Source organism: Jaculus jaculus, chromosome 9 (genome assembly GCF_020740685.1).
Source record: "Jaculus jaculus isolate mJacJac1 chromosome 9, mJacJac1.mat.Y.cur, whole genome shotgun sequence".
NCBI classification, from domain to species: Eukaryota; Metazoa; Chordata; class Mammalia; order Rodentia; family Dipodidae; genus Jaculus; species Jaculus jaculus.
In genome coordinates this window covers 115,716,138-115,740,825 of record NC_059110.1, presented here as the reverse complement: position 1 = coordinate 115,740,825, position 24,688 = coordinate 115,716,138, and the positions used below count along the sequence as shown (strand labels likewise).

At 49.2% G+C, this 24,688-nt stretch overlaps 1 protein-coding gene across 2 annotated transcripts in view; it reads right to left on the bottom strand.

The window, feature by feature from the left end:
- Positions 1–3,864: 3,864 nt before the first annotated feature.
- Map3k14 (mitogen-activated protein kinase kinase kinase 14) overlaps positions 3,865–24,688 on the bottom strand; it is a 65,728-nt gene continuing 44,904 nt past the window's right edge. Inside the window, exons 7-16 of one of the 2 annotated variants that reach the window (XM_004655326.2) lie at positions 18,048–18,177; positions 17,719–17,850; positions 17,103–17,207; positions 14,823–14,986; positions 14,246–14,396; positions 10,859–11,185; positions 10,604–10,710; positions 10,173–10,317; positions 5,680–5,780; positions 3,865–5,189 (exon numbers count right to left, since the gene is read on the bottom strand). In XM_004655326.2, the coding sequence (XP_004655383.2) occupies positions 5,025–5,189; positions 5,680–5,780; positions 10,173–10,317; positions 10,604–10,710; positions 10,859–11,185; positions 14,246–14,396; positions 14,823–14,986; positions 17,103–17,207; positions 17,719–17,850; positions 18,048–18,177 (1,527 nt within the window). In that variant the 3' untranslated portion in view covers positions 3,865–5,024. Of the gene's footprint in view, positions 5,190–5,679; positions 5,781–10,172; positions 10,318–10,595; positions 10,711–10,858; positions 11,186–14,245; positions 14,397–14,822; positions 14,987–17,102; positions 17,208–17,718; positions 17,851–18,047; positions 18,178–24,688 lie in introns of those variants that run through there. The other variant, XM_045159732.1, reaches the window with a different exon arrangement.

The window sequence follows — 24,688 nt, the reverse complement described above, 5'->3', positions numbered from 1 at the left end:
TCACAGGCAAGCGCTTAACCGCTAAGCCATCTCTCCAGCCCTTCCTCCTCCTTCTTAATCTTCTCCTCTCTCTGTCTCTCTGTCTCAGTCTCTCCCTCTCTTTAGCCACAGACTGAGTTGGGACTCACTTTGTAGCCCAGGCTGAACTCATAGCATGAGCCACCATGCCCTGCTCAGAATCAGCTTCTTATGAGTGTTGGCCTAGGATAGCTTTTGTATCCTTTTACCTTTAACTTCTTTGAGAAGCATACAGTTGGGTTTTGCTTTCTATTTCTTAGGACTGAGGATTGAACTCAGGGCTTTGTGCCATGCCAGGCAAGAGCTCCACCAACCAAACTGTCTCTCGAGCCCAAGTCTTCCTTTTTCTGTCTACCCTCAAATCTCTGCCTTTCAACAGTGACTATCAACCAGGCTTGGTAGCACATGCATTTAATCCCAGCATGCAAGAGTATTTTTGTGTCTAAGTTTAAAAAAATGTATTTATTTGTAGGTGTGTGTGCATACACCAGGGTCTCTTGCCACTGTGAACAAATACCAGACGCTTGTGCCTCTTGTTGCATCAGGCTTTATGTGGGTGGCTGAAGAATTGAACCCTGGGCTGGCAAGCTTTGCAAGCAAGCGCCATTAAGCCATTTAGCCATCACTCCAGCCCTGATTTTTGTGTTCCAGTGAATCATTTTGTTATTTGCTTTCCACTTGTTCCATCTGTTCTTTGGTCCTTTTCCTTCTTTCTTTTGTAGTTTGGTTTTTCTTTTCTTTTTTTCCCTAGCCCCCACTTGTTTTTATTTTATTTTTATTTTTTTAATTTTTATTAACATTTTCCATGATTATAAAATATATCCCATGGTAATTGTAGTTTGGTTTTTCAAGGTAGGGTCTTGCTCTCACCCAGGCTGACCTGGAATTCACTATGTAGTCTCAAGGTGGCCTCAAACTCATGGTGATCCTCCTACCTCTGCCTCCCAAGTGCTGGCATTAAAGGCATGCACCACCATGCTCGGAAGAATTTTGTATTTTTTTAAAAAAATATTAATTTATTTGAGAGAGAGAGTGACTGACTGACTATGGGCATGCCAGGGCCTCCTGCCACTGTAAACTTCAGATGCATGCCCACTTTGTGGGACTGGCTTTACATTGGCACTGGAGAATCAAACCTGGGCTGTCAGGCTTTTCAAACAAGCACCTTTAACTGTGAAGCGCTCTACCCAGCCCCTGGATTATGTATTTTATGATTCTGTTACTTCTTTTCTGTTGGCTTTTATGAGCTTTGACTCTACTGTTACTCTAGTTGCTGTAGGGTTGAGAATACATGTCTTAAACTTATCCCAATCTACCTTCAAACGGTAATGCACTGCACTCCCCATACAGTGTAAGAATTCTAAACAGGTACCTTCACTGTTCCCCCTCCTGCCCAGGCCTTTCACACTGAGCTGAGAAGAATGACAGCGCGCTGGAGATTCAGCTCAGTGGTGGGACACCTGCCTAGCATAGGGGAGTCCCTATGCTCAATTCTCAGCACCACAAAAATAACTGCAGTGTATGAAGCTCCCAGTGATTAAGTAGGTCAGGGGAAAAAAGGAACAGTACACAAGAGAGTGCTTCATGCTTCTGGGATGTGGGAAGAGAGAAATGGCATGTGAGGAAGAAGCAGAGGCAGAGGCAGCTGTGGCCAGGAGGAAGACCATGTAGGATCGTAATAGTACACTCTGCACAGGTGAGTCCCAGGAGGACTCCATCAGAGGCACCATGGAGATGGGACTATGGGCTGAAATGTCCCCGTCCCTTACCAAGTATGGAATCAGAAGATGTCCACATTCAGGTTGTCCCACAGATATGTCTAGCTCCTGCCTTATCACCCTAAAGTGACACCTGTTAGGCATTGAGTCCTATGGTCACAGGGATCCCTGACAGCTCTATATGATTTTTTTATGTGTTTTGGTTTTCGAGGTAGAGTCTCACTCTAGCCCAGGCTGACCTGGAATTCACTCTGCACTCTCAGGGTGCCTCAAACTCATGGCGATCCTCCTACCTCTGCCTCCCAAGTGCTGGGATTAAAGGCGTGCGCCACCACGCCCAGCTTTATTCTTTATTTAATTTATTTATTTTTATTATTAGAGGCAGGATCTCACTTTAGCCCAGGCTGACCTGGAACTCACTCTGTAGCCCAGATTAGCCTTAAACTCACAGCTATCTTCCTACCTCAGCTTCCAGAGTGCTGGGATTAAAGGCTACGCCACCATGTCTGGCAGCTTTTCTTTCTTTCTTTCTTCCTTTCTTTTTTTTTTTTTTTCGAGTTAGGGTTTCAGTCTAGCCCATGCTGACTTGGAATTCACTCTGTACTCTCAGGCTGTCCTTGAACTCATGGCAATCCTCCTGCCTCTGCCTCCCGAGTGCTAGGATTAAAGGCGTGTGCCACCACACCCGGTTTTCTTTTCCTTTTTCCCTTCTTTCTTTCTTCTTCTTTTTTTTTTTTTTTTGTAGGAGGAGGGAGAATCTTGGGTATAATAAACTAGTTGACTATTTATGTTGAGGCTGAAGAAAACCATGTCTATGATTAAACCAATCAGTGTAAAAAAAAATCAAGTAGGGACTTCAGGCTATGTGGGGAGAAGGGGGCAGAGAGCTGCACAGAGAAGAAAGATGACTGTGGTACCTTTCCTGCCTTTGCAGTGATGTGCTTACAAAAATGTGCACTTGGCCCATTCATTTCCAAGTTTTGGACTCAACCCGGGAGGCTGGATTAAAGATGTGACAGGCAGCGCTGGGGATCCATCCTCCCTTCCCTGCCTGGGTTTTCCCCCTCCCTTGATTATCTACATGGATCATTTCCAGAGCACAAGACCACTTTTACTATGGGCCCAGGACCCCTCCAAGAAGGTGCGGAATTTAGCGCATGTGCGCTGGTGCGCACGCGCACGTCTTTTGCAGGGCTGAGGAGGTGGGGGGCTCAGGCGGGGGTCCGCCTTTCCAATTTCTCCGCTGCTCCGCCCGCGCCCTCCTCATCCCCCCGCGTCGCCCGCTCGCACCTGTCAGCCCCATGCTGATAGAGGCTCTGTCCGGGAGGCGGGGCGCGGGCTGGTGGCTGCTGCCCCTTCACCTCCAGTGCGCTCTTTGGATGGACTGGTGGGGAGGCACTGGAGTTGTTGGGGGTGCTGGGGTGCCTGTGAGGTTGCCGCCTCTGTGACGTTCCCGCTGGGGTCTGGCAGGTAGGAAGCCACGCTCAGTCTTCCCGACCTGGGCGTGCATGGTGACTGGCCAGGGACTGCGGGTCCTCGCGCAACGGGCGTTTGTAGCGTGTGGACAGCGAGCAGCGGCGGGTCTCTGGACAGGGCTTGGAAAATGCCCTAGGCACACAGCTACTGCTGGCTTCGCATTCTGGCACCAGCTCTGAATCAAACCCAAGGTGCACGTGTGCTGGCATTCACACCTGTGTACACTTTCCAGGGACTGGGGCCACATCAGACAACGCACCCTGTGTGCTGTGGCCTGCTGCACTACCAAGACAGTCTGGGAAAGCAGCCACCACCCATGCAGATGCTCAGGCCCACAATAGGTCAGTCCTCCCGTGGTCAGTCCTCAGGGACAGTGCCATGCAAAGCCCCTTCCCCCACCTGAAGTCCTTTTTGGTGTTACTGGGCTGCCTGGCCTCTTGCTTTCAGCCCAGCAGTTTGGCTAGGGATGCTCCTGCTGTCACTGGGAGATGACATCCCAGAGGTGGGACTGGAAAAACCCACTGGAAGTAATGGTGGGACTTCCCTGATCAAGGGACAAAGCCAATCCTGATTCCAAACAAGGGGAGACTTGAAGAGACCCACTCCAAAGGCAAGCAGGCAGGCAAGAGAGGAGATACCACGGACTAGAGACTTGTCATCACCTGGTTTTATTGCTTACATATTTTGTACAGCCCAAATGCTGAAGCACCGTGGCTACAGTTCTTCATGTGTTGGGGCCTGTGACTCCCTGGAGCAGCCCAGCTCCTTGTGAATAGCTGGCTAGAGACCATCCTGGCTAGATGGGGGCACAAGGTCTCAGGGCCTTTCCCTGCGATCATTCACAGTTAACTTAATGCTACATGAGTTTCAAGCAGCTATTCACAAGCCCCATTCAGGAGTCTGGGCTGGGGCAATGGGGCACGGAGTGCTCATCTTTTACCTGAAAGGGGCTGTGTGTGTGTGGGGGGGGGTCACATGCGGGGATGGGTCATGACTGAGTCCCTTCCCTCATCCTTTGGCCTGCTTGAGCTCATGCAGAGCCTATGCCCTGCAGGAGGGCATTCAGGAAAGTGCTTTGAGGTCATTGGAGTGCAAAGTTCTGCTGGCAGGATCCTGCCACCATGAAGCTGAAATGCTGGGTGTTGACCACGTGGCCTAGAGGCAGCGAGTACCTGCGTGTGTGGAGCCTCGGCCACAGACCATTCCTGTCAGTGGGTCTCACGCTGCCCTTCACGGTCAGACAAGGGAACTGAGTGCCAGCTGGTCAGAGGCAGGGTGCAGGGCCTGCTCCTCTGGAGAGTGGTGGCCAGTGGCAACTGGACACATGCTTAAGGGCTCTGAGAACCACTTTAGTACCTTGTCTGGTCCTTGGCTGAAGCAGAGTTCAACTTAGAACCGGGGCTGCAACATCTGTGGGTGTGACGCATCCTACCAACACCCTCCCACCTGCTTGGGGGCACCGCCCTTCCTGGCCTAACCCGGAAGATGCTCCCTGACTGCTGGCAAAGTGATCACTGATGCAAACTGGTTCATGCCAACTTGCTTGGTAGAGCGTAAGGAACACTCCTCCTGGAGGATGAGAGCCCGCCTTCCTCATCTCCTCGTGTGGGCGGATGCTCTCTGGCTAGGGGCAGGCAGGACACAGCTGGGAAGTCCTGGGAGGCGGTTCACTGGCCTTCTTTGCTACTGTGAGGCCTGGTCTCATTCTGAACCAGGGCCTGGCAGATCCTTATGAGCAGACCGAGCTCGAATCCCAGAGGAGCGCTGAGCACAGAAACTCAAAGGCAGTGGAGCTGGTGATGGAAGGCAGGGTTAGGGCCGGTTCTCCAGCTGGCCGTGCTTGACCCTCCAGCTCCAGGCAAAGCTGCCATCAGGGGCCAGGGTGCACTGGAGGTCGATGCCTGAGTCTGGTACCTCCATGTCATAGTGAACAGGCTGCCCATCTTTGGTTACCAAGCTGAAGGCTGGGGCTGGGATCTGGGGGTGGAACAAACAGTGAGCTCAGCACAGGGCACAGAAGCCACCCAGAAGTGTAAAGCTGATGGCCTCTGAACACGCTGAGACATCGCCTCTAGGCAAACAGCCAGCCGGTGGACACTGTCTGTCATTCTGGAGGACTTGGAGAATCCCTTAACCCGGATGTGGGTCCTACAGATCCTCAAACACCTCTGCCAGTCTCAACCTGAGGCCTGGGGACAGCTGAGGCCATCACCAGCCATTTCTTTGTATTTTTTACTTACTTATTGAGGAGGAGATGGACATGCCAGGGCCTCCAGCCACTGCAAACTCCAGATACACATGCCACCATGTGCGTCTGGCTTATATTGGTTCTGGGGAGTCAAACCCGGGTCCTTAGTCTTCACAAGCAAGTGCCTTAGCCGCTAAGCCCTCTCTCCAGCCCCATGGCCAACTATTTCTAAGTACTTGGATGCCTTTCTCCTGGAGGGCGGGGCCTCTGCCTCCTTACCTGGCTGCTGATGCCTGTGGCAATGTCCCCCACCTTGACCCGGTGGAACTCCCGGATGTGCAGGTGCTCGCCATTGAGAGACTGTATTTGGACTTTAACACCTAGAAGGTGGGCAAGAAGACAGCTGGCAGAGCCGAGCAGCTGCTGGCTCTCAAAGGGAACTGGCAGGGGCTGGGGGAACCTTTGTTAAGTGACTCTGCCCTCTGTGGCGTGGAGCAGGTTTGGCCGTGATAAACTGCAGCGATGAAATTTAGGTGGAGCAGCCCTAACCTCACACACCTGCCCATTCTCCCAGGTCGACAACACCTGGAATTTGGCCTATGTATCATTAAAAGCTAAGGGTGGTTCCCAGAAGGAAGCAGTATTCCGGCCTGAATGTAGAGCACAGAGGAAATGAACACAAGGTTTTATTCCCACCCTGCCCCTTAGATTGAGTTATTGGCTCATTGCCTGTGTCTGTCTGGACATTTTGCTCTTTATAACCTCTTCACCTAGTTTTTTCTTTTCCTGAGGTAGATCTTGCTCTAGCCCAGGCTGACCTGGAATTCACTATGCAGTTACAGGGTGGCCTCGAGGTCACGGTGAGCCACCTGCCTCTCTCTGCCTCCCGACTGCTGAGGTTAGTCTTGTGCGACCATGCTCGAGTTTTTTTTTTTAATCAACCGAGACAAACTTGGCCAAAGATGTATGTGATATAACAAGTAGACACACTTTTGTTTTTTTGTCTTTTAGAAACTCAAATAAGATGACGAACTAAAGAAAGTTCACAATCTGCTTCATAACATAGACTACATTTCTCTTTTAATATAATGCACTTAGGGTTGGGGATGTAGTTCAAAGGTAGAGCTCCTGCTCAGCATGTGCAAAGCCTTGGGTTAAAACCCCAGTACCATAAGGGAAAGAAAAAAAAAAAAGCCTTAATACTTGTTTTCTACAGCCGACACTGACATCTCCCTGTCAAAGCTATTTCTTCAGGCTTCGCTGGTCCCGGGCACCCCCCAGCTGCCACTGCCCTTCTCTCCATGGCGGGGCCTGGCGTCCCTCCACACAACCACCAGGGCCTGCGCTATAGGACTTTGGTAATTATTTGTTTCAGCTGAGCTGTTTTCAGTCTAGGCTAGACTGTGTCTTGTAATGTGTATGGATTTGCTAGTAAATAAATCCCCTGCTTCTAACCCCTGTAATAAATGCATTTGGAGTAATCTGGCCAAAAAAAAAAAAAAAAAAAGTTATTTCTTCATTTACTTGTGTGTGCATGCTACAGCACACGTGTGGAGGTCAAAGGGTAACTTTGAAGTGTCTGTGCTCTACCTCCTTTGAGGCAAGGTCTCTTGCTGCTGCTGTAAATGAACTCCAGATATAGGCGCCACTTTGTTCATCTGGTTTAACGTGGGTGCCGGGGAATCAAACCCAGGCCATCGGGCTTTGTAAACAAGCACCTTTAGCTGGGCATGGTGGCACACGCCTTTAATCCCAGCACTCAGGAGGCAGAGGTAGGAGGATTGTCATTAGTTCAAGGCCACCCTGAGACTACATAGTGAATTCCAGGTCAGCCTGGGCTAGAGTGAGAACCTACCTTGAAAAAAAAAAGAAAGCTCTTTTAACCTCTGAGCCATCTCTCCAGCCCACCATCTCCTGTTTAAAACCTTCTAATCTATGAGGTCTGGCTGTTGCCTTTGCCATCAGAAGTTGATTCCCCTGTTCAAAGTTACTGTCCTGACTGCTTGAAGGCTTTTGGCTGTTCACATGGGTAAACAACATGATTAATGATGTGCAATCCGTAGTTTCCCAGGACCCATTAAAAATCTTCAAGGAGATGGATAGAGACATCTCATCTATTAGCACAAAGATCAAAGGCTTTTTCATATTTACTTATTTATCTGCAAACACAGACAGAGAGGGAGGGAGGGAGGGAGAGAGGGAGGGAGGGAGGAAAGAAGGAAGGAAGGATGGATATGAGAATGGGTACACTAGAGCCTAGTGTGTACGTGCAAATAAACTCCAGACACACTGCCACTTTGTAGAGCTGGTACTGGGGAATTGAACCCAGGACATCAGGCTTTGCAAGCAAGTGCCTTTATTTAAAAAATATATATATAAGAGAGAGAGAAACAGTGAAGATGAGCACACCAGGGCCTCCTGCCACTGCAAATGAACTCCAGATGCATGTGCCATTTTGTACATCTGGTTTTATGTGGGTACTAGGCAACTGATCCCCCGGGTGGTCAGGCTTTGCAAGCAAGTGCCTTTAACTGCTGAGCCATCTCCTCACCCTAAGATTTTTTTTATCTGTTTATTTGAGAGAGAAAGAGGCAGACTGGGAGAATGAGTATGGTCACACCAGGATCTCTTGCCACTGCAAATTAACTCCAGATGGACGTACCACTTGTGCATCTGGCTTTATGTGGGTACTGGGGAATCAAACCTAGACCATCAGGCATTGTAAGCAAGTGTCTTGAACCACTGAGCAATCTCTCTTGCTTTGTTTGTTTGTTTTTTTTTTTTTGAGGTAAAGTCTCATTCTAGCCCAGGCTGACCTGAAATTCACTATGTAGTCTTAGGGTGGCCTCAAACTCATGACAATCCTCCAATCTCTGCCTCCTGAGTGCTGGGATTAATGGCATGTGCCACCATACCCAATTCATCAAGATTTTTGTTTTGGGTTTTTTCTTTTTTCCTGGAAGCGCTACAGATTGAACCTGGAGACTCGAGGATGCCAGGTAATCACTTAGATATACTCCAAGCCCCTGCTATTTCCATTATGCCAACTTTGAGCAGATTACATGTTTTATAAATAACAAGCCAATTCCAGGATATTCAAGATTCTAAAGGAAACTTGGTTTTTGAACAAAGGGAGGGGAGAGAAAACCTAAAGACCTAGAGGACAGATTACTGATCTTGACTTGGTAAACATTTTACCTGATGCCACCACAACATTACATTTCTAGTAAGTTTTACAACCATTTCTTTTGAGTCTCTCATCCTAAAATTAAGTGTCAAATAGGACACAAGCTTCTGATGCTTCAAATAGCAGCCTTTGCTTCCATTCTCCTAAGATTCTCTTTTAAAAAAAAAGGATTTATTTATTTGGGGAGAGGGAGAGAGAGAGAGAATGAATGGGCGTGCCAAGGCCTCCAGCCACTGCAAATGACCTCCAGATGCATGTGCCCCCTTGTGCATCTGGCTTACGTGGGTTTTGGAGAATCAAATTAGGATCCTTTGGCTTTAGAGGCAAACAACTTAGCTGCTAAACCATTTCTCAAGCCACCTAAAATTCTTTTATTTTTAAATTTAATATTTAAAAAATTTTTGGGCTGGAAGGATGGTTTACTGTAAGATGTTTGACAGCAAAGCCAGAGAACCCAGGTTCAATTCCCCAGGTCCCACGTTAGCCAGATGCACAAGGGGACACATGTCTGGAGTCCGTTTGCAGTGGCTGGAAGCCCTGGCATGCCTGTTCTCTCTCTCTTTCTCTGTCAAATAAATAAATAATTAAAAATATCAAAAAATATTTTAAAATTTTTATTTATTTACAAGGAGAGAGAAAAAAATATATATGTGTGTACACACACACACATTTTTTTTTTTTCGGTTTTTGAGGTAGTGTCTCACTCTAGCCCAGACTGGCCTGGAATTCACTATGTATTCTCAGGGTGGCCTTGAACCTATGGCAATCCTCCTACTTCTGCCTCCCAAGTGCTGGGATTAAAGGCGTGAGCCACCACGCCCGGCCAAAATATATACATATTTTATTTGAGAGAAGAGAGAGAGAGAGAATGAATGGGTGCATCAGGGCTTCCTCCTGTGGCAAGTCACTCCAGATGTATGCACTACTTTGTGCATCTAGCTTTACATGGGTACTGGGGAATTGAACTGGAGCCAATAGACTTTGCAAGCAAGTGCCTTTGACCGCTGAACCACCTCTCCAGCCCACCTAAAGATTTTTGTTGTTGCTTTTGTTTGTTTTTTGAGGTAGGGTCTCACTCTAGCCCCAGCTGACCTGGAATTCACTATGTGGTCTCAGGGTGGCCTCGAACTCACGGCAATCCTCCTACTCCCAAGTGCTGGGATTAAAGGCGTGCGCCACCACGCCTGGCTCTCTTGCCCACTTTTTGACTAGACTGCCCATGGTCCTCTTGTAGTACCCCTCAGAAGGTATTTAGTGACCCAGCTTCTTGGCCCTAGGCTGGGAGAGGCTCCCCTCCTCAAGCTGTGGGCTGTGTCTGGGGCTCCAGCAGTAGCCAGGGTGGGGCAGGAGCAATGCCCTTCACTGCCCTATCAGTAACAAGGCTTGTAGGGGGATAGGGGTCTCGCTCTACTTCTCACTTTCTGGCCACTTATATGGGCCTCTGGGTGGCAGGTGCCTTCCTTTTTTCTCCCTCTCCCCTTGTGCTGGGGAATGGCTGTGAGCTCTTCCTTACCTCCGGAGTCCCTGGCAGCAGGTTGTGGGGAAGCGGGGAGAGGGCAGTGAGCAAGGGATAATCCGGTCATACCGTTGAAGTAGCTTGGGGTGTCGGTGGGCCGTCCCCGGGCCAGCACCATGTTGTAGCTGGAGCTCCTAGCCTCGGCCTGGCTGCTCCACGAGTGCACGCCGGAACTCAGGGTATCCCGCGAGCTCTGAGAGGCCTTTGATGGGTTCTGAACACAAGAGTGGGCAACGGACTCAGCCCTGTGCTCGGGCCTTGGTTTCCTTTGGGGCAAAGGGGTCTGGGGGTAAGGAACTGCTCATCAGAAGGAGGGGCAGGTGCGTTTCTATGGGAGAGCCAACCTATTGCCCACTCCACTAGCAGCTAAATCTGTTCCTGGGGTTCCCAGGTGTGCTAAAGGTACATGGCCTCACCGCAAGGCCCTCTCCTTGACAGAAGGGGTCACCTCCCTGTCCTCCCCTCTACCCACCACTTGTACCATCTGCTCACCAACTCACTTTTTCACTGTCATCTGAAAACAAGAGGCTGTCGATGCTGAGGCACGAGAGGATCTGTTCCTGCTCCTCCAGGGAAAAGGGCTGCGACAGGCTGTTCAGAAACAACTCTGCAGGGAAAGGTGGGGGACGGCTATGAAGGGCAGGGGAGGCGCAGGCGCTGCCCAGCCGGGGAGCAGGCTGGGGGATCAGTGAGGCTGGAGCGGAGGGGTCGCCCAGGGCTCGGTGGGAGGCCGCGGCCACAGCTGGGTGTCCTACCTATTTCCAGCTGCTGAAGCTCCAGCTCGGGGAAGGTTGCTCTCCGCTCCGGGGAGCTGGTGCCCTTGCCAGGCACTGGGTCCAGGGAGGACAGAGGCAAGGGTTCCCATGCGCCGCACTCCTCCTTGCTCAAGTTCAGGGCTGCGGTCCTGTTCGGCTCTGGCGGTTCTGGCGGTAGAAGGGGCTCAGGGCTTCCCCCCGGGCTGTCCTTGACCGGCGGGTCCTCCCTGGGTGGGGCAGGCAGGGTCTGGTGGCAGGTGGCTTGGTCTGGGGGTGGAGGTCTGGGTTCTTTGTATTCTCCCCTCCAAGGACTCTTCAGACCTCCCACTGTAAGAAAGGGCACACAAGGGGAGGTGGGAATGTGGACAGCAGCTGGGCAAGAAGAACTTCTGTAGGAACACCAGGGGTGAGCAGGGGGGAACAGCGGGGGACCCCTCCCCACTATTCCATTTGCACACAGGCATCAGAAGATCCCCATGCTCCAGAGGGCTTTAAAGAGTAAAAGCAAGACGCCACAAAAGCTCTGGGGCTGTAGCTGCGTGGCAGAGAGCCAGCCGAGCACTGCAGACACGCACCATGGCTCTGTGGTGACACCAGCCCATTCCAGGTGAGGTAGCCCTCGCTGGCCCACTGGCTGACTGTCTGTCTGTCTCTCTCTCTTGTCCCTATACTGACTTCCCCAGCGTGTCATTTCTCTGGTGTGGAGCAATTCAGCTTGGGCCTAGCCTTTTAACTGTGGCTACAACCTGATTTTGATGAGAAGCTAGGCAAGGTCTCCTCCTGTTTTCTTTCCTTTTTATTCCCACAACTGCTGTCTTTCCTCTTCCCACTTGTCTAGATGACATTCTACCAGGCTACATGGGTCACTTTGACACAATTTTTACCTTTTGATTTGACCATGTGTGTACGTGTGCACGTGTTCGTGTGTAAGTGTGGGCGTGCATGTGCCACAGTGCACATGTGGAGGTCAGAGAACATTTTGGTCAGCCCTCCACTGTCCACCTCATTCGAGGCAGGGTGTCCGGTCTGGATTCTCCGTCTACTGCTCTTTGCTGGGTTCACCATGAGCTGCTGGGAGATTCTCTTTCCTGTCTCTCATCTCACCCTCAGTGTCATCGGGGTGGGATTCTGGCTTTTTTTTTTTTCTCTCTAAGATAGGGTCTCACTCTAGCCCAGGTTAACCTGGAATTCACTATGTAGTTTCAAGCTGTCTTTGAATGCACAGCAATCCTCCAACCTCTGCCTCCCGAGTGCTGGGATTAGAGGCGTGTGTCACCACTCCAGGCTTACTGGCTTTTTATGGTGGGTCTTGGGACCAAACTCAGGTACTCTAGCTTGAGTGGCGAGTGCTTTACTCACTGAGCCTGTTTATATTTGGGGCAGGGGGAGGGGGCGCAGAGTTTTGCTATGTATCCTAGGCTGGCCTAGAACCCACTATGTAGGCCAAACTCATGGCAACCTCTCAGCCTCCTGAATGCTGGAATACAGGCGTGAGCCACCACACTTGGCTTTACAAATGTGTGTTGTAGCCAGGCGTGGTGGCGCACGCCTTTAATCCCAGCACTCGGGAGGCAGAGGTAGGAGGATTGCCAAGAGTTCGAGGCCACCCTGAGACTACATAGTTAATTCCAGGTCAGCCTGGACCAGAGTGAGACCCTACCTTGAAAAACCAACAAAAAAACAAACAACAAAAAAAACCAAATGTGTGCTGTTTTATGGAATTATTTTTCAAAAAATATTTGATATATTTATTTGTAAGAGAAGAGAGAGAGGGAGAGAGAAGAATGGGTACACCATGGCCTCCAGCCTCTGCAAACAGGCCTCCACATGCATGCACCACTCTGTGCAACTGGCTTTATGTGGGCACTGGGGAATCAAACTCAGGTTGGCAGGCAAGGGCCTTAATCTCTGAGAGCCATCCCTCCAGCCCTGTTGGTACAGTCTTTTTTTTTTTTTTTTTACTTTTTGTTCACTTTATTTGTTTTTTTTTTCCTCAATTTTTATTAACATTTTCCATGATTATAAAAAATATCCCATGGTAATACCCTCTCCCCCTTTCCCCTTTGAAATTCCATTCTCCATCATATCCCCTCCCCATCTCAATCAATCTACTTACATATAAACAATACCAACCTATTAAGTACCCTCCTCCCTTCCTTTCTCTTCCCTTTATATCTCCTTTTTAACTTACTGGCCTCTGCTACTGAGTTTTTTCCTTCTCATGCAGAAGCCCAATCATCTGTTTTTAAGGAATTTTTTGCATGTGTATGTGTGTTGTGTGTGCATGCATGTGAGGATGAGCGTGCACTTGAGTATGGAGGCCAGAGGTGGCTATCAGGTGCCTTCCTCCATTACTCCTCACCTATTATGAGCGTGTCTTTAATCCCAGCAGAGGAGGCATAGGTAGGAGGTTTGCCGTGAGTTCAAGGTCAGCCTGAGACTACATAGAATTCCAGGTCAGGGTCTCTTACTTGAACCCAGAGCTAGGCTGACCTGGAATTCACTATGTAGACTCAGGGCGGCATGGCAATCCTACCTCTGCCTCCTGAATACTGGGATTAAAGGCGTGTATGCCACCATGCCCATGTGGTTGTTTTTTTTTTTTTAAATATATTTATTTACTTATTAGAGACAGAGAGACAGAAAGAGAGAGTGAGGGAGAGAAAATGGGCATGTCTAGCCTTCAGCTGCTGAAAACAAACTCCAGATGCATGCGCCACCTTGTGCATCTGGCTTACATGGGTCCTGGGGAATCAAACCTGGGTCCTTTGGCTTTGTAGGCAAGCACCTTAACAACTAAGCCATCTCTCCAGCCCATGGTTGTTAAGTTTTGAGTGGTGGTCCAACTCTATCACTTGCCTCTCCACTCTCCCATGAGGAACCCTTGATCATGCCCAAATCCCCTCTACCCAATGAGGCCACAGTAGTCCATGGGTGGCAAGCCAACTCCCAGATGCAGCTGTGTGCCTGAGTGCTGCTGGGTGCCCTCCAGCAAGGCTGCAGCCTTGTCTTACACCTTTCCAGTGCCCAGGGGACCTGCTGCCCCGCAACCCCACCAACACTTGGTGCTGCCGACATGACATCCCTCCCAGTTGAATGGCTGTTGGGCAGTGAGTGGCTTTACTCTGCACTCTGATCCCTAACAGTCTGCGTCCTCTTTCCACATCAGCCTCTTCTCCACCTCTTAAGCATGGCCTCTGCCCTAAGCACCAGTACTTAACACGTCAATCTTCCCGGAATCCTGACACTGAAGCATCCGGGCATCTCAGATGGGAGACTGAGGCTCTCAGAGGCCAAGTATCTGACTCTCAATCACCCTGCAGCCCCACCTGTCTCTCTCTCTGCCCATGGCTCTCCCCCCTCCCCCTTGGCAGGCAAAGCTCTTACCTTGCTGCAGCGCCTGACCCACCTTCCCCCTCAGCTCCATGGCAGATGCCCGATGGATAGGCTCTTTCCTCAGGCCCTCTTGGATGGCCTGGGCTGTGAGGGGGGCACAGGAGGTCGGGATCTCCCTCACAGGTGGAGGCTCACTGGCGATCTGGAGGCCAAAAGACAATATGTAAGGCATGCTTCTGCCTAGCCTTCCCCCAGCCTTCTGTTCTTATAGCCAACCCTTTCTTCATACGGGGCTGGAGGTCTGTCACAGGAAGGGAGAAGGTTAGGCTATAGTCAGGGAGGGGCTCTCTCCAGAAAAGAAAAACAAGGAGCCAAGCAGAGTACGCCAGAGCCTGGCAGCAAGACAGCCCCATGCTCCAGGCCCAGCCTATCAGGAGGCAGATGAAGGTGGCCCAGGAAATAGGCAGAAGACAGCTCTACTGTTGAGACCCATTGTGAAGAGTCCTTCTGCTCACATTTACCACCAAAGAGCAGCTCAACCTCGAGGAAGGCTTCTCAAGCCACTGCATTGGACCTATAGCGCTGATGAAGGCCTCCCCTCCTGGACATTTCAGGGGCCACCACTGACCTTCAGGCAGAGCGGGCCTCGGTAGTACTGAGTCCAGGGGTGGCAGCCATTCAGCATGTGCAGCATCATGCAACAGCTGCTCCATATGTCCACCTTGGCATCGCAGGGCTTCCCCATTACCACCTCCGGGGCCATGTGGGTTTCTGTGCCAGGGATGTAGTCCCCTGAGGTGGGCAGGGCCAGAAAATATGATGTTTAGATTTCATGACCAAGAGTCTGGGCAATCCTTGCTCCATTTAATTCCAGGGATGCCTTGAATTTGCCCCAGGTAAAGCACTTTCCTTTTTAACTTTTTTAAAAAGTTTTTTGTTTTTTGAATTTACTTATTAGAGAAGAAAGTGAAGGAGGCAGATAGAGAGAGAGTATGGGCACAGCAGGGACTCTAACCACTGCAAACAAACTTCAGATGCATGCACCACCTTATGTATCTGGCTTATGCGGGTACTGGGGAATTGAACCTGGCTCCTTAGGCTTTGCAGGCAAGTGACTTCACCACTAAGCTATCTCTTCCGCCCAACTTTTTAAAAAATATTTTATTTTTAAAATTTAGTTACTGACAGAGAAAAAAGTGAAGGGATGGAGGGAGAGAGAGAGAACGGGCACACCAGGGCCTCCAGCCACTGCAAACAAACTCCAGATGCATGTGCCCCTCTTGTGCATCTGGCTGACGTGGGTCCTAAGGAATCGAACCTGGGTCCTTCGGTTTTGCAGGCAAGCGCCTTAACTGCTAAACCTTCCTTTTTTTTTTTTGGATGTAGGGTCTCACTATAGTCCAGGCTGATCTGGAATTCACTATGTAGTTTCAGGCTGATCTTGAACTCATAGCAATCCTACCTCTGCCTCCCAAGTGCTGGGATTAAAGGTGTGTACCACCATGTCTCACTCTTTTTTTTTTTTAACTTTTTATTGATAACCTTAGAACATATATAGACAATATACCACAATTAAAAACATTTTCAGTAAAGAAATACAGCCTCTAAGTCAAACTTAGTGGCAGTAAACCAGCTGGGTAATACACTGTCCACACAGGGGCCCTGCTCTCTGGGTTGAAGCCTGAAAATGAGGAAGGGGCTGGACAGTGGAAATGAGGTTGTAGACAGTTATTGTTAGTGATATGACATCCCTAAAATATTAGCTAGAAAAAAATACAACCAAACTTACTGAGCATGGTGGCTCATTCCTGTAATCCCAGCACTTGAAATGCTGAGAAAGGAGAGGTGCTATGAGCTGAAGTCTCAGCTAACAATGAGTTATAGAGTGAGACTCTGTCTCAAAACAAAACAAAACAAAACAAAACAAAACAAAACAAAACAAAAAAATCCCCAAGCCCCACGAAAACAAAAATCAGGCTGGGGAGATGCTCAGTGGTTAAAGGCACTTGCTTGTAAAGCCTGTTGGCTTGAGCTCAATTCTCCAGCACCCAAATAAAGCTAAATGCACCAAGTGGCACATGAGTCTGGAGTTCGTTTGCAGCAGCAATAGGCCCTATCATCCATTCTGTCCACTCTCTCTTGAAAATAAATTAAACTATAAAAAAATACCCAAAACAAACAACAACAAAAGTTAAAAGTAGCTGGGCGTGGTGGCGCATGACTTTAATCCCAGCACTCGGGAGGCAGAGGTAGGAGGATTGCTGTGAGTTCGAGGCCACCCTGAGACTCCATAGTGAATTCCAAGTCAGCCTGGGCTAGAGTGAGACCCTCCCTTGAACCCCCGCCCCCCAAAAAGTTAAAGTAAACATTTCACCACCTACAGAGCCTGGACCTAGGGTGGATCTTGGAGCTCTTTCCTACTGTGTGAAAGAGCACTACCAGGGAACACTTCACATCCATTAAGCATTTACACCTAACAAGAGTCCAGTAACGGGCTGGAGAGATGGCTTAGCGGTTACGTGCTTGCCTGTGAAGCCTAAGGACCCCGGTTCGAGGCTCGATTCCCCAGGTCCCACGTTAGACAGATGCACAAGGGGTGCACATGTCTGGAGTTCGTTTGTAGTGGCTGGAAGCCCTGGTGTGCCCATTCTCTCTCTCTCTCTCTCTCTCTCTCTCTCTCTCTGCCCCTTTCTCTCTGTCACTCTCAAATAAATAAAAAAAAATTGAAAAAAAAAAAAAAAAGAGTCCTGTAACAACCCAGGGATGTTGGGGGCCTGAATTCTACTGGGAGTCAGAGAGTGACTGCGTCTTGGTTTGCATTACGAAGAGCACAGAAGGCACAATGCTGATGCTCAGGAAAGCTCACAGGCCTGGCTCCTGTCATCTTGAGGTAGACTACGGGCTTTACCTGTGAGCAAGGATTTCCCCAGGCCGTCAGGCTGCAAGCACAAGGCATGGCCGAAGTCACAGAGGGCTGCGCAGCTCCCATCGCTGGACAGGAGCACATTGTCAGCTGCGGGAGGCACCCAGCAAAGGGAGGAAGGGGGACAGTTGAGTCACAGGGCCCCAGCCCACCCTGGCTCAGTGTGGCCTGGCCTGGCCTCCAGGGAGGTAACTTTCTGGCCGACCCTAGCGGGCAGCTGCTGCTTCTGATTAGTTTCATTAGTCATGGAAGAAGGGGAGGGGTGTCAGAGCGGGCTAGAGGCAGGACCTTTGGGGGGAGGGGCAGGAGCAGAGTTTACTCCAGTGGACAGCGCTGCTCTGCTCTGTCCTCCCCTTATCTCAGGGTCGTGAGTGGGAGGAGCTTGGTCCTCAGCTCTCTGTGGGCATCACCCACTGGAAACTACAGTGTCAGCCTGAGAGCTTGGAGAACATCATTCCCCACCCACTGGGCACTGCCCTGTCAGCTGATTCAGGCTCCTCCCCTGGAGACAACCACACAGGCTCAAAACTGGGAGGAAACCAGGCAAGAAGACATGGCTAAGAGCCCGGAGGGACCAGAGGCAAGAAGGCTGCGTCCTCACCTTTGACATCGCCATGTAGGATCCTTCGTGTATGGAGATACTCCAAGCCCTCCAGGGCCTGGCCCAAGTAGTACAGGGCCCGGTCCTCTGGCAGACAGCCCTTCTGTTTTATGAGTTGGCCTAGCGAGCCTCCTGTGAAACAAGTGGTGCATCTTTATGTGGGCCTTGCCCAGGCCTCCAGGCAAGCCGAGGTGGTGTGGAAAAGCAAGATGTCGCAGGGTCAAGATTAAATGAGGGTTGACTACAGACCAATGTCAACCTGGGCAAGACTTTCATTGGTCTTGGCCTTGAACTGTGAGACAAAAGAAACATGGGATCTGGCTCCTTACCTTCCAGCAGCTCCATGAAAATGTTGACCCAAGGGCCTTCCCTCACGGCACCATACAGAGGAACGATTCTGGGTGAGGTCAGTCCTGCACAGGCCATCAGTTCCTCAGCTCGAAACACCTCAACCCGCACCTGAAAGACCCAGAACACCCACGTCCCAGTGAGGGGGACTGGCTGACACCGGCATCTGGGACCCTTGGTGCTCCATGCAGAGGCTGCTGATGCTCTTCTGTGAAGAAGTCCAGGCCAAGCAGGGCCTAGGGGGTCCGCGGGGGCCCTCAGGTGCTAAACTTGCACCATGTGCCCTGGTTGTCAGGAGCAAGTTCCATGATGGTACTGACTGCAGAAATAGCCACACAAAACTGTATTTCTTGGGCTGGAGAGATGGCTTAGTGGCTAAGGCACTTCCTACAAAGCCTAAAGGACCCAGGTTCAATTCCCTAGAACCCACGTAATCCAGCTGCACAAGGTGGCACATACATTTGAAGTTTGTTTGCAGTGGCTGGAGGCCCTGGTGCACCCATTCTTGGTTTCTCAAACAAATAAATAAAACACCAAACAAAAATAACCATATTTCGCCGGGCGTGGTGGCGCACGCCTTTAATCCCAGCACTCAGGAGGCAGAGGTAGGAGGATTGCTATGAGTTCAAGGCCACCCTGAGATGACAGAGTTAATTCCAGGTCAGCCTGGACCAGAGTGAGACCCTACCTCGAAAAACCAAAAAAAAAAAAAAAAAAAAAAAAAAAACCAAAAAAAACCCCCATATTTCTTATCAAGGCTCCTAGACTGCTGTCCACCCTCAAATCTGCCAAACACATACTCTTTCCTCCCCAGCCCAAGTCCTGGAAAATCTCCAGGACATGGAGCCTTTTAAAATCTTTTTTTTTTCCTTAAGCTCTTACTGTGGGTCTTACTATGTAGCCCAGGTTGGCCTTGAACTTGCAATACTGCCTCAGTTTTTTTTTTAATGGGAGAGAGAGAACTGGTGTGCCACCTTGTGCACATATGCGACCTTGTGTGCTTGCGTCACTTTGTGCGTCTGGCTTATGTGGGATCTGGAGAGTCGAACATGGGTTCTTAGGCTTCATGGGCAAGCACCCTAACCGCTAAGCCATCTCTCCAGCCCTTTCTAGGTGTGTACCACTACACATGCTCTCAGGTGCCTCTGGAGCCTCAGTGTCCCATGTGGCAATTTTGTCTTTTCCCACAGGACTAACCCATCCAGGTACACAAGCCTGATTTTCACTGCTAACTCTGCAGCTGTTTCCCAGGCATCTGGGCACACAGAAGCTTCTGGGGAGGAGTAAGCCAACACCACTTCTGCAGTGGGCTGGCAGTCTGGGATTCCCTCAGTCCTGTGAGGACCACGCATAGCAGTAAACAACAGGCCTTGGATACGGGAACTTAGATCCTGGCAGGGCCATTTATACAAAGGCTGCATACTCCCCGTTAGCTGTGTTTCTAGATAGAAAGGTGGAGACAGTGGGGCCTGCTCCAAGGTAGTGAGTGAGAGGATTCAGAACCATCCTGGTCACCTCCATGCCCGGTGACCGGCGGGAACTCAGGAGGAAACTAGGTTTCTACTTCTTCCAACTCAAAGTTAACACTCCTTACAGGCTGCTGCTGCCTGGCAGGAGCCACACCACCAGGGGGCACCAGTGGTAACAGACCAACTTAGAAGAGATGAGCCAGGCCCCAAGTTTTGTTTGGAGACTTGCTGCCTTGGAAAACAGGAGCATCGCTGGTGTGTGTGTGGGGGGGGGGGGGGGGGGCAGAGGGGACGGGTTTAGACTTTTGCCTAACAGTGGAAAATGCCTCTATTGTTTTTTATTTATGAAAAATGTCTCTCTGCTAGTTACTTAAAGAATATCAGGTCTGGTTAATGAACTCACATGAACTTTGACTTTTGGTCAGTGTTTCCTCTGAACTTGAATGGAACCAATTCACCTGCAGGACTTGTACCAGCAAGTGTCTTTGCCCTTCTCCCTTCCACTGTAGGGTGAGGCGCCCAAGATTCCACAGAGAACTCAGAAGGGTGCCACAGGCAGTTCTGCACTGAAGAAACTGGGGTGCTCATCATCTGTGGGGGACAGTGTAAACTACTTGTTTGAGATGGTTATGGCCCCACATTGGACTGCATTGCATTCCTTATGCTGAGATACCTTTAGAAAGATTTAGAGGTTGTACTGGGGAGGGGGTGTTGGGTGTGGAATGCGGGACAGGAAATGAAAGTGCTGTGTGTGATCCAATCTGATGTTTAGACTGAGAAACTATAGAATGCCCAAGAAAGCCTACATCCCAATAGTGACTAGCTGCTTAAGAATGAAAGGTAGCTGGGTATGCTGACACATGAATTTATAAAGGACAGCTAGGGGACTTAGTGAGACTCTGTCTCAAAAAAAAAAGCAGGGGCTGGAGAGATGGCTTATCACTTAAGGCATTTGCCTGTGAAGCCTAAGGACCCATGTTCTACTCTCCAGATCCCACATATGCCGGAAGCACAAAGGTGAGGCAAGTACAAGGTCACACATGCTCACCAGGTGGCACAAGTGTCTGGATTTCGATTGCAGTGGCTGAGGCCCTGGCACTAATTCATTCTCTCTCTCTCTGTTGCTCTCTCTAAAAAAATAAAAGAGAGAGAGGCTGGGGAGATAGCTCAGTGGATAAAGTGCCTGCCTCACAAACCAGAGGACTGGAGTTCAATTCCCGGTACCCGCATGACAGCCAAGGATGGTGGTTCTTGACGACAGCACCCAGCTGCACTTGTGTCCACACACGTATATGCAAATATTAAATAGCTAATTTTAAAAAGGAAGATTATTCTTTTTTTTTTCCTTCAACTGACATGACTTGCTTTTCAAATAGCTGATAAATTTTAGAATAAAGACTTACTGACAGACCTGAGTGGCATTTGCCTCTGAGAATAGGATTAGAGAAGAGGCTGGGGTGCCATAAAAAGTTGATGAGACACCAAGGGCTGTGGCCTAGGAGGCCCTTCACTATTAAACTACCTGTTGAGTCTTTAAGAGCCCAACAATGCTTAACAGACTTCCAACACTTACACCAAAGCTGGTAGAAAGGGAAACCTTATGATTTAGAGGCCTGGTGAGCCTGAGGAAGCAAAGGGAAGGGTCATCAATACTGTCGGGCAGAGAAAGCCCCAGACTCAGGCAGGCAGATCTCTCCACTCTGGACTCAAGTCCAAGGAGACAGGGATGTGAATGAGAATTAACTGCATCTAAGGCCTGCTAACATAATCCAGACATGTTCAGCACTTTTCTTTTTTTGGATTTTCAGGGTAGAGTTTTGCACCAGCCCAGACGGACCTGGAATTCACTATGTAGTCTCAGGATAGCCTTGAACTCACGGTGATCCTCCTACCTCTGCCTCCCGAGTGCTGGGATTAAAGGCGTGTGCCACTATGCCTGGCTCTTTTTTAATTTTAATTTTTAATTTTATGAGAGAGAGCAAGAAAGAGGAAGGAGAGAAAATGACCACTTTACACACATGCGTCACCTTGTGCACATGTGTTACCTTGTGCGTCTGGCTTATGTGGGTTGTGGAGAATCGGAACCTGGGTCCTTTGGGCTTCGCAGGCAAGCACCTTAACCACTAAGCAATTTCTCCAGCCCATGTCTAGTACTTTGTAAGATTAATTATTCACATGTTACATTAGCCTGCAAAGGGTTGGTATTGTTCCCATTTCACTGATGGGGAAGCTGAGGCCTAAACAAAAATCTCACCCAAAGTCATTGGGAATACAGAATCGCAACCAGGATTTTGGTTGGAAAAGCCCGAGCCCAGACGCTCTGCCACTGAAAGAACTTTACCATGGGATTTTTTTAATAATCATGGGAAATGCTAATAAAAACATTAAAAAAAAAAAAAGAACTTTGCAGGCTTAGCCTTTGCTCCTGGCCTTTCTATGTATTTTCAGGAGTGAGCATGCCCACGGGGAAGGGTGGGCAGCAGCGAGCTTACTGCCCTACAGAGAAGTCACTCCCTCCCCTTCATGGCCTGGGAGCCTGACACTGGAGAAGGCTTTTTCCTCCCTGAGTTTTCCTGAGTATACTAATCCATTCCGGCCCATCAGTAAGAAGGGGATATGAGGAGCTCTCCCAGTTCTTCAGAAGATTCCAGGAGCGTGAACTGTGGCCGCTGAGACCACGAGCACCGCTGAGACGGTCTCCCCACAACCAGTGCTGTGCTCACTCTAAACAAGCGCTCAATGCTAATGGCCACTTCACCCACACAACATGTCAGGACTATCCCCGCTTAAAACTCTAGTTCCTTCAGGTCACAGACATGCATTCCACTGTCCCCAGTCCTGTACAGTGTCTGGCCTGGAGCAGGTGCTCAGTGACAGCTGGTTTGACTTGGCCAAGTGACAGAGTCATAGGGAGGCTCCCAGAATTCCATGCTTGAGCCAGATGTCTTGAAACAAACAGTTCTTAACCCTCGTTGGGCCAGACTGCAATTCTCCTTGGAGAATCTGCTAAGTGATAAGGCCCCTTCTCTGACAAAGTGTGTTGGCACCCACACATGCAACACAGACCCTTATGAATCAAGTTCCAAGAACTCAGGGGTCCTATAAACCACCCGGTGACTAGAATAAGAACTTAGAGGGGCTGGAGAGATGGCTTAGTGGTGAAGGCACTTGCTTGCGAAGCCTAAGGAACCATATTCAACTCTTCAGATCCCACATAAGCCAGACGCACAAGGTCACACATGTGCACAAGATGGCATATGCATCTGGAGTTCGATTATAGTGGCTGGAGGTCCTGGTGTGCCAATCCCTTCCTTCCCCTCCTCTCTCCCGCATTAAAAACAAAACAAAACAAAAACCTTATACACTGATTGCTAAAAAAGCACAAGAGTTCTACATGTACCAAGGAACTCATTCTAGGATATATACTACATGAGAAAAACTGTAGAATAATTGTTAGAATAGGATCTAATTATTATTTATTTAAAATAAAAAAAGGGCTAGAGAGATGGTTCAGTGGTTAAGGCACTTGCCTGCGAAGTCTAAGGATCCAGGTTAGATTCCCCAGAACCCACATAAGCCATATGCACATGGAGGTGCAGGTGCTTGGAGTTCATTTGTAGTGGCTAGAGGCCCTGGCACACCCATTCTATTTTTTTAATTTTTACTTATTTGTTAATTTGACAGAGACAGAGAGAGAGAGGGAATGGGCAAGCCAGGGCATTCAGCCACTGCAAACTTAGTCTAGACATGTGTGCCCCCTTGTGCATCTGGCTAACATGGGTCCTGGAAAATCAAACCTAGGTTCTTTGGCTTTGCAGGCAAATGCCTTAACCGCTAAGCCAGCCCTCCAGCCCCCATCTCTCTCTTTCTAATAAATAAGTTAAAATCTTTTTTAAAACTGTGTAAATTGTGTGCATGCATTTTTGTATATGAAGTGTGTACTTGTAGAGGCCAGAGGACAACTGAGTGTCATTCCTCAAATACCCTGGCCACTTCTTTTTGAGACAAGGTCTCTCATTGGTTTGGAGCTCACCAATAGGTTAGAATGGCTGGCCAGAGAGACCCAGGGATTTGCCTGTCTCTGCCTCCTCAGTGCTGCGGTTAGATGTGTGCCACCCACCACATCTGGCATTTTTACATGGGTACTAGGGACTGAACTCAGGTCCTCATGCTGGCAAGGCAAGCACTTTGCCAACTGAGCTCCCTCCCTAGCCCCTAGGATCTCATTTTCATAAAAGGAACAACCACATGTATACATACATCAAAAGCCTGAAAAGATTTGTGTTAAATAGTATTTACCTTTGAGAATGAGACTGGGGAACAGGAAATCTTTTGCCTTTCACAAAAATTTTTTAAGTCTGCCTTTAATCCCAGCACTGGGGAGGCAGAGGTAGGAGGATTGCTGACAGTTTGAGGCTACATAGTGAATTCCAGGTCACCTGGGTTAGAGTGAACCCCTACCTAGAAAAACCAAAAAAAATAATAATAATAATAAATTTTTTTTTTTTTTTTTTGAGATTGGGTCTCTAGCTAAGGCTGACCTGGAATTCACTGTGTAGTCTTAGAGTGACCTCAAACTCAAGTCAATCCTCTGCCTCTGCCTCTGCCTCCCCAGTGCTGGGATTAAAGGCATGTGCCACCACACCAGGCTTCAAAAAATTATTTTTAAAAAAGTCATTTGGATTCTTTTATAGTTAGCCTGTATTGTTTTGCAATTCAAACAACAAAGACAACCTTAAAAAATGTTTTTAAAATGACATTAAATCCTGGATCTGTGGTCAATCAGCACATGACCTAAGGCCAACGAAGTTCTAGAAGGAAGACGAAGGCAGTGCTGGCACCTTGTAACTTCATATGTTCTGGATCTTTCCCAGGAGTACTGGAGGGACATGGACTTGTCCTGACTCCATGGGCAGCTTGGCCACTGGTCTTTGGCCCACTTCTCCTGTCCCTACTCCCTAGCCCTATTAGGGGACCTTGTGTGTGGTGTTGAGTTTGAACACAGGCCTCATGCTTGTGAGGCAAATGTTCTAGAATGAGCTCCATTCCTCGGCTCAGGGAATGATCTCTCATGTGGTTTTCCAGCTGAAAATCCTACTGGACAAATTACATGCCCTAACTCCCTTCCACTGAGAGGAAGGAAGGGCTATATG